The 8,108-nt window shown below is 38.4% G+C and overlaps 1 protein-coding gene and 1 pseudogene across 1 annotated transcript; both read left to right on the forward strand.

Annotated features, from left to right (window-relative positions):
* Positions 1,893 to 2,760, forward strand: Gm17856 (predicted gene, 17856; annotated as a pseudogene).
* On the forward strand, positions 5,637 to 7,587 carry Btbd35f12 (BTB domain containing 35, family member 12). The gene has a single exon (NM_001099333.3). It carries the CDS (start codon positions 5,722 to 5,724, stop codon positions 7,216 to 7,218), a length of 1,497 nt encoding a protein of 498 aa, NP_001092803.3. The 5' UTR covers positions 5,637 to 5,721; the 3' UTR covers positions 7,219 to 7,587.
* The last annotated feature ends 521 nt before the right edge of the window (positions 7,588 to 8,108 follow it).

Below are 8,108 nucleotides of genomic sequence, written 5' to 3' on the forward strand. Positions count from 1 at the left end.
AGTAGGCCATCATTGGGAGGAGAGGTCATTGGTCTTGCAAAGATTATATGCCCCAGTACAGGGGAATGCTAGGGCCAGGAAGTTGGAGTGGGTGCATTGGAGAGCAGGACAGAGGAAGGGTATAGGGGACTTTCTGGATAGCATTTGAAATATAAATGAAAAAATATCAAATAAAAATTTTGTTAAAAAGCAAACAAAAGATTAGAAGGTAGACATAATCAAATCAGGTTTGAAATCAATTATGTTTAAGAAAGAGCACAACAGAAAGAATCAATGAAACTAAGAGTTTATTTAGAAAATCAGTAATATCAACAAATCTTTATCCAAAATAACTAACAGTCAAAGAGTACATCCAAATGAAATAAATCGAACAGACACTGAGAAAATCCAAATAACCATAAGAATATATTTGAAAAACCTGGACTCCAACAAATTGGAAATATCAAAAGAATTAGACAATTATTCTATATATATACCACATGTGTTGATAACATTTTCAAGACAGTGAGAGTGAAATTGAAGAAGATATCAGAATATGATAAGATCTGCTATATTCATAGATTAATAAAAATAGCAAACTAAAATTACTATCCCGCCAAAGCAATCTACAGATTCAGTGTAATTCCCATCAAAATTCCAACACAAAATTTTCACAGATGATGGAAGGACAAATCGCATCATCAAATGGAAGCACCAAAATTTCAATAGAGCTAAAACAATCCCAAACAACAAAAGAACTGCTGGAAGTATCCCTATCCCTGCTTTCAAGTTATAATACAGACGAAGTATTTCTTGCATGCTGAAGACATATGGATTCTGTTTTTGAATCTAGAATAATAAAAGCAAAATTATATTGACACAAAACCAGACAGATTTATTGAACATGAAACATAATTGTAGACATAGAGAAATCGTTACAATTATGGGCACCTTCTTCTTGATAAAGAAGTCAGAAATACACACTGCAAAAAGGACAACTTTGGCAAATGGTGCTGGTCACAGGAATGCAAATAGATCCACTTAGCATCCTGCCCCCCAAAAAAGAAACCCACAAGAAAATCAAAGACCTAAACATAAAACCAGAGACACTGGTGTGATAGAAGAGAAAGTGGTGAATAGCATTGAACTCATTGGCACGGAAGACTTTCTAAGCAGAACACCTTTAGGCCAGGAAGTGAGACTTAAAAAAAAAACTAATAAATGGTACCTCATGAAACAAAAGGGCTTGTGTAAAGCAAAGGACACTATCGCTCCATCAAGAAGGCAGCTTACAGAATTGGAAAATATTTTCACCAACTCCACATCTGATAGAGGACTAATATGCAAACTATATAAAGAACTGAAGATGTCAAGAAAAACAAATCATCCATCTTAAAAATTTGATGTTGATCTAAATAGAATTCTCCAATGAGGAAACTCAAATAGTTGAGAAACACTTAAAGAAATGTTCAACATCCTTAGCCATCTGGGAAATGCAAATGAGAACTACTTTGAGATTTCATTTTACACCTGTCAGAATGGCTAAGATCAACAACGCAAGGGACAGCTCATCCTGGGGATACAGTAAGGGGCACATTCATCAATGGTGGGAGTGACACTTACACAGGTACTATGAAAGTCTGTGTGATAGTTTCGCTGGAAAATGGGAAAAGATCTACCCAAAATTGAGGTTTGCCACTCTTGGGCACATAGCCAAAGGATACTTCATCCTACCCAAGAGATATTTCCTCAACTGTGCTCACTGCTGCTCTGTTCACAAGAGCCAGAAACCAGAAACAACCTAGATTCCCCTAAAGAGAACATGGATAAAGACTGTCTAGTCTGTTTCCTCCCACTAGCACAGGTTTCTAGCAGCTCCTCTCTTGAAGGTTCACACTGACCACCAGTTCTCCCTGGATGATGATTTAACTGCCTTCCTTGTCAACAATGGTTCTGGTCTGGCAAATGCCTGGTTTGCTGGTTATGATGCTCCAGGGCCATCTACCCCTCCATTATGGGGTTGCCCTAGGCACCAGGGCATCACGGTGGGTAAGAGACAGAAGGACACCTTTGTGGGTACTGAGGCCCATTGCAAGAGAGGCATCCTGATCCTGAAGTACCCCCATTGGTCATGACATTGTCACGAACTGGTTCAATATGGAGAAGATCTGGCACCAAACATTCTACAACAAACTGCATGTGGTCCTCCAAAGGAATACTGTGCTGCTCACCATTCCCCCTAGAGCCCTAAGGCCAACTGTGAAAAGATGACCCACATCATTTTTGAGACTTATAAAACCACAACCATGTAAGTAGCCATCCAGGCTGTGCTGTTCCTCTAGGCCTCTGCTCATACCACTGCGATTTTGATGGAGCCCAGAGATGGGGTCACACAGAATGTGCACATCTATGAGATAATGTGCATATCTCTGCTCTCCTTGTGCCATCCCGTGTCTGGACCTAGCTGGCCTGTACCTGACAGACTACTACATGAAGTTCATGACCACATGTAGCTATAGTTCACCAAAAAGCTGGGAGGGAAATCATGCCTAATATCAGAGAGAAGCTGTGCTATGTTGCCTTAGACTTCCAGCAAGAGATGGCCACTGATGCGTTCTCTTCCTCAGCAGACAAGAGCTATAAGCATCCAGGTCATCACTATTGTCAATAAGCAGTTCTGCTGCCCTTAGGCTTTTGTTTAGCCTTCCTTCTTGGGTAATGGAATCCTGTGGCAACCACGAAACAACATTTAATTCCATCATGAAGTGTGACATTGACATTCTGTACATGTATAAATAATATTCAGATTTCTATAATCTCCCTAACCTATCTAGACTCCTGCCCACTTCTACAAACCTTTTAATCCCCCTAGTTCTGTTTCAGACATTGGTTTTGTTTGTTTGTGTTTGAGAATCCTAGAGTTTAACTAGGATTATCAGTATGACCATGAGCTCAAAACTCTTTCTTGGAGGCCAGATGCAGGACACTGGATCTGGATCACTGGATGTATGGAAGATAACGATTCTCTCTCCCTCAGAACCCACCAATATTTCACCAAAGGAGGGAAAAGTTGAAAGGGTCCTTCCCTGGCCCATTATTTACTGTGGGGAGGTTTTAGTCATGGGTAGACTTTACATATACTCACAGGTGTTGGGAAGTCGTGACTGCACTGGTGGTCCTGTAGTGAAGAAAACAGATTCCATAGCCCTCCTCTTTATGGTCCAGTTTTTATATATTTTCTGCTCCTTTTTTTTTCCTCTGAGGATCCATGAGGGTTCATGCCTAAACAAGACAGTAATACCATTCAGCCATCTCTTATTATCGTGCTTTGAGCAGTTATGCATATTATTCCTCACTGTAGTTTATTGCGAAAAGGGCTTCTCTGAATGAATCTTGAAGTAGAATTTCCCCTAGATATAAACATAGATAATAAGAAGGGAGCTTGACACCTTGAGACTTTACATAAACAACAGTAATAAATTCTCCCCTAGGGCCAAAGGCATTTTCTATCCTCCTGTGGAACTGGCCTCAAATCTAATCACATATACACTGGCTATCCCTATAACAGTGATGTCACTATTGTGTAGCTGGACACATCTTTCTTGGCAGATTGGTATTGTACATCATAAGGTTCATATCTGGGTAACTCTGCTGATGCCATTACTCTGCCAGCATCCTGAATAGCACAATCCAGAACTATGAAATCTAACTAGATGGAAGGAAATTTTCAGTTACATGTCAGCTCAATTTCTCTATATTTTACAACCACGATGTGGTTTGTCTTTTGTAGCAGGGTCTTATCATATATTCATGGTAGGCAAACAGAAAGAGTGTGAAGAACCTGTATTATTTTCAAGATTTCTGGGAACTTCCTGAAAATACCTGGCATTGGGATTTTTTTTTGCTTGATTTTCAGCAGCAGTATTATGTAGACATACAGGCCATCTACCAGCTAAATATGTGTCTTTTGAGACTTTATCAATTTTATTATAAACAGTAAGTTTCCATGTGGATTTTCAAGTATATCCTTAGCTTTGTTTATCCCCTCATCCCACCAGCTTTTCTACCCTATCTCTACTTAAATTTTCCTCATAGGTTGAATATTCATATTAGTGATTGTACAAGTAATGGGCTTATGAGAGGACAAACACTTTCAAAACTTAAGCATTTCTGGGAATCTATTAGAGAAAAAAAGAATCAATATAATAATCTATCAAAAGGAGGTGGCCCTTGAGTGGGGTAAAACGCTCATGTTGCAACTGCAAGCCAATACTGATACTGACACTGTCAGGATCATACTTCCTAGTAACATTTATTGTGGTGAAACCTTCACTCTTCTCACAGATTATTCTTGTGATATCATCTAGGCATGACTAAAAGCAAACAAATTAAGGAATGTGACTTTTTATTACCCTTGAAGCTATTATGAACTTAAGATTTCTGATTTCTTTGGAAAGTCGGGTACATTATATGGTGATTCTCTGGGAGAGAAAGGTTAAATGATGTTTTGCTAAGGCAGACACTGGTGAAAGGATGCTTTGATACTGAAGATGCACATGAAAGAAGGTTTGGCTGAGGCCAACATATTTGTGACAGGATGATTTGCTGAAGTAGACAAAATTGAGAGGATGTTTTACAGAGGGAGATACAGGTTAGAAGATGTTTTGTTAAGACAGACTTGTGAGAGGAGATGTGGTGTTAAGAAAGAATATAACTATGACCTCACAGACACTTGGAGGAGTATCTTGCATTGGTTCACCTTGCTCTGCCTCCATAGACTTTGCTGGCCAGGCTCTGGGAATGGATTGCCAGCACAGAGGAATAAAAAGAAATATTAAAACATTAGACTTGGCTTCTTACAGATTGCAATTTATTAACAGTAAGGAGTCCATATAAAGTTAATATGTAAATGCAAATCAGTAAAACAAAACCATAAAACACGCATACATATGCAAGTTAAACAAATAACTAGATTTATAAGGAACTTTTAGAAATATATATATATATATATATATATATATATATATATATATATATAGGCAAAGCATACACAGAAATTGTTGATATAGGCATACAACTACTTGCATGAAATACTTCTCATTAATCCTAATCAAAAGAGGCTAACAATAAAATTAGCAATAACAATGTTTACTGTTTATATTGGCAAAAGCAGTTAGTAAGTGATTATCTCAAATACTACAGACATTTGAGTGCTCATAGTCAAGGGTCAAGGGTTGGAATATGTACAATCTTAAACACACATCAGGATGAATTTGGCCTGGTTGTTCTCTTTAAGGAAAAGAAAATTCAGCTGGCAAGGTTGAAAAACTAGGTGAACTAGGTTCTCCAGTTTGATGGAGGTCATCTTCAGCAAAATAGTGTGGCCCATTTAGAAATAGTGGGAGAAGGGAGAGGTGAGGGGAAAGGAGGAGCAGAATGGGAAAAGGAAAAGAAGAAGGAATTTAGGAATAATGGAAGGGAGGGAGGAAGGGAGATGGGAGGATGGTGGGGCAAATGTGCAAGGGAGGAAGGGGAAGGAGGAGGGAGAGGGAGGGGTTGCTATCAGGAGGCGGGGCCTGTGCTCAGGCAACACACATGTGGACAATGAAGAATGCCCTGCCTTCTATGTGACGTCAGAATCTGTAGTAGAGAAACCCAGAGAAGTCTAGGCAGGACTGGCAGACTACAGCAATGCCTCAACCAAGAAGCCTCTGCGAGAGCTTGTTCTAGGAATTTTCATCAATGGGGCTTTTAGTCAGCAGGGTCTTGAGATGCAGGGATTCCAGTCTGTTAGAGCCACAGCCAGAAGCCATAGCCGGAGCCAGCTACATTCCTGGCAGTCGCAAGCGAAAAAGAAACAGTTTGGAGGAGTTGGCAACAAGTTCTAATGTTCATGGACCTCAAAACCAGGGAATGTATCCACATCAAGTTCTCAACTACATCTACTGGAAAAGGGTTAAGATCTCATCTAATGATGCTTATCAAAACTTATTTTTGGACGGGCATGATAGCGACATTAAAATCCGTGCTCTGGGAAGAACATGGTGTTTACACAAAGTATTTTTATGTCAGTCAGGCTACTTTGCTAACATTCTCAAAGGTACTTGGAGAGAATCACACCATGGTGTTATAAATCTGATCATTAAGAATGAGGATATTGATACCCGATCTCTGCATTTTGTGTTTGGTGCTTTGTACACGGATTCGGATTTGTCAATAACACCTCTGGAAGTTCCTCAAGGTTTGGCAGCAGCATGCCTGCTTCGGGTGGATCGAGTAATTCAGCAGTGTGAAGGAATCATGAAAGAAACTATCAACAGGAACACTGTGTGCTCCTATTATTTGGCAGCAGAAACCTATAGATTAAAAGCTGTAAAGACGAGATGCTTTGAATGGCTTCTTTGCAATTTGATGGTACATCCAAGTGTGGCACTTTACAAGGAAGTAGACTTGAAGTTGATGTATGTTCTAGCACTGTCTTCTGACTTACTAGTCATGCAAAAGGAGATTGATGTATATACCACACTAAAAATATGGATGTTCCTTTATCTTAATCCATGCTGGAACGGAACCATGAAACAGCTTTTACAACACGCAAACAACTGGCTTTCCACCCACATGGCATATGTTGATAACATCAGTTTTCTTGAAAGTGAAGAAGGACTAATATTTCAACCAGTGTTTAAAAAGCTGAGATTTCAGCACATTATCTGTGACTTGACTTCCACAACTATTCTTGAACAAGATCGACTAATACCTATGGCATGGTTGTCACCCATTTACAAACAACAGTGGTTGACTTTGCTGCGAACACAAGAATATGGGGTAATTGGACCACAAGTTATCAATGAACAAGAACTTGAAGAATGCACCATGAGGTGTGGTACAATGATCCCCAAGGATGGAAGATATACTTGGAAGTGGTCAGTTGGACGACTTGGCTTTCCTTTACGTGTGACCTTTACCAGGCAGTGTGTAATTTTAAGGCAACGGTGTCAGAGGTGTGATGGTTCTGCTTGCCACAACCATATCCGAAATGTCATATTCAGAATAACTTTGGTGTGTTTTGATTCCAACAAAAGAGTAACTTTCAGAAAGACAACAGGTTATAAAATCCTCACCTTTGAATATAAGGAGGAGCAAATTGTAATGAAATTGGATAGTGATGTTCTAACCTTCCCTATGTGTATATTCTGCAATTTCCTTTTTGTAAACCTAGGAAATGCAGAAAACAAGTAATCTTATCAATTATTAGACTGTAAGCATTTTACAAGTATTGAATGGTTCATTTAATATGAAGGCTGTGTAATGACTACAGTGAAGAAGACCAAAAACAAATTCAATATTCTTTGGAGTCTAGTACCACCAGAAGTGACTGCTTCCCTCCATCACCTTATTTCCATGTATTTCTGAAGAAAACCTTTACTTCCAACAAAGTATTTGTCAAATCAAATAAACCTAATCTTCTGATTTAAATTTACCATCGAGATCCAAGCTTGGAATGGAAATAAGAGACTATATTTGCAAGGTAAAACATCTCAATCAATTTGTTAAGTAGATTTGGCCCTAGCTAAAATTGAGACAAAATAAAATCATGCCATTGTTGAAACTGTTGTGAACCAATGCATTCATTATGACATTATTATAAGACGTAAATCATTGGTTAAAAGGGAATATTTGAGATTACTCTCTGTATGGGCTTTCAAATAACTAAATAATGTCGTTTGTGTTCGGAAAACATTTACTGCTGACTATGTCTAACTAACTATATATGCACACATACAGACATTTATCTTATACTTAAATTTCATGCCCTATCCTGGATAAGCAAGGGAATTATATATGCAATATATTTACATAGAACTATATATACTTATGTAATATATTTATGTATTGATGTAAGGGTAAATACCAAGAATCCAATTTTTGAAAGGGATAAACAAGATAGGAAATGGAAAATAGGCCTTCATGATACCTATCATTTGCTATCAAGGTATGAGCTGTATCATAGTATACTGATCAATTTCTCTGCCTTAATTTCTTTTACTGTTGCAGTGATTTTATGTTTTTAAAAAGACCTTATGAAATCACCTTAGGGGCAACAGTTTCAATTATCTCAGACTTTGAGT

Source organism: Mus musculus, chromosome X (genome assembly GCF_000001635.26).
Source record: "Mus musculus strain C57BL/6J chromosome X, GRCm38.p6 C57BL/6J".
Taxonomy (NCBI): domain Eukaryota; kingdom Metazoa; phylum Chordata; class Mammalia; order Rodentia; family Muridae; genus Mus; species Mus musculus.

Excerpts from the sequence above, each read along its gene's own strand:
- Btbd35f12 (NM_001099333.3), top strand. The coding sequence starts at position 5,722 with ATGGGGCTTTTAGTCAGCAGGGTCTTGAGATGCAGGGATTCCAGTCTG.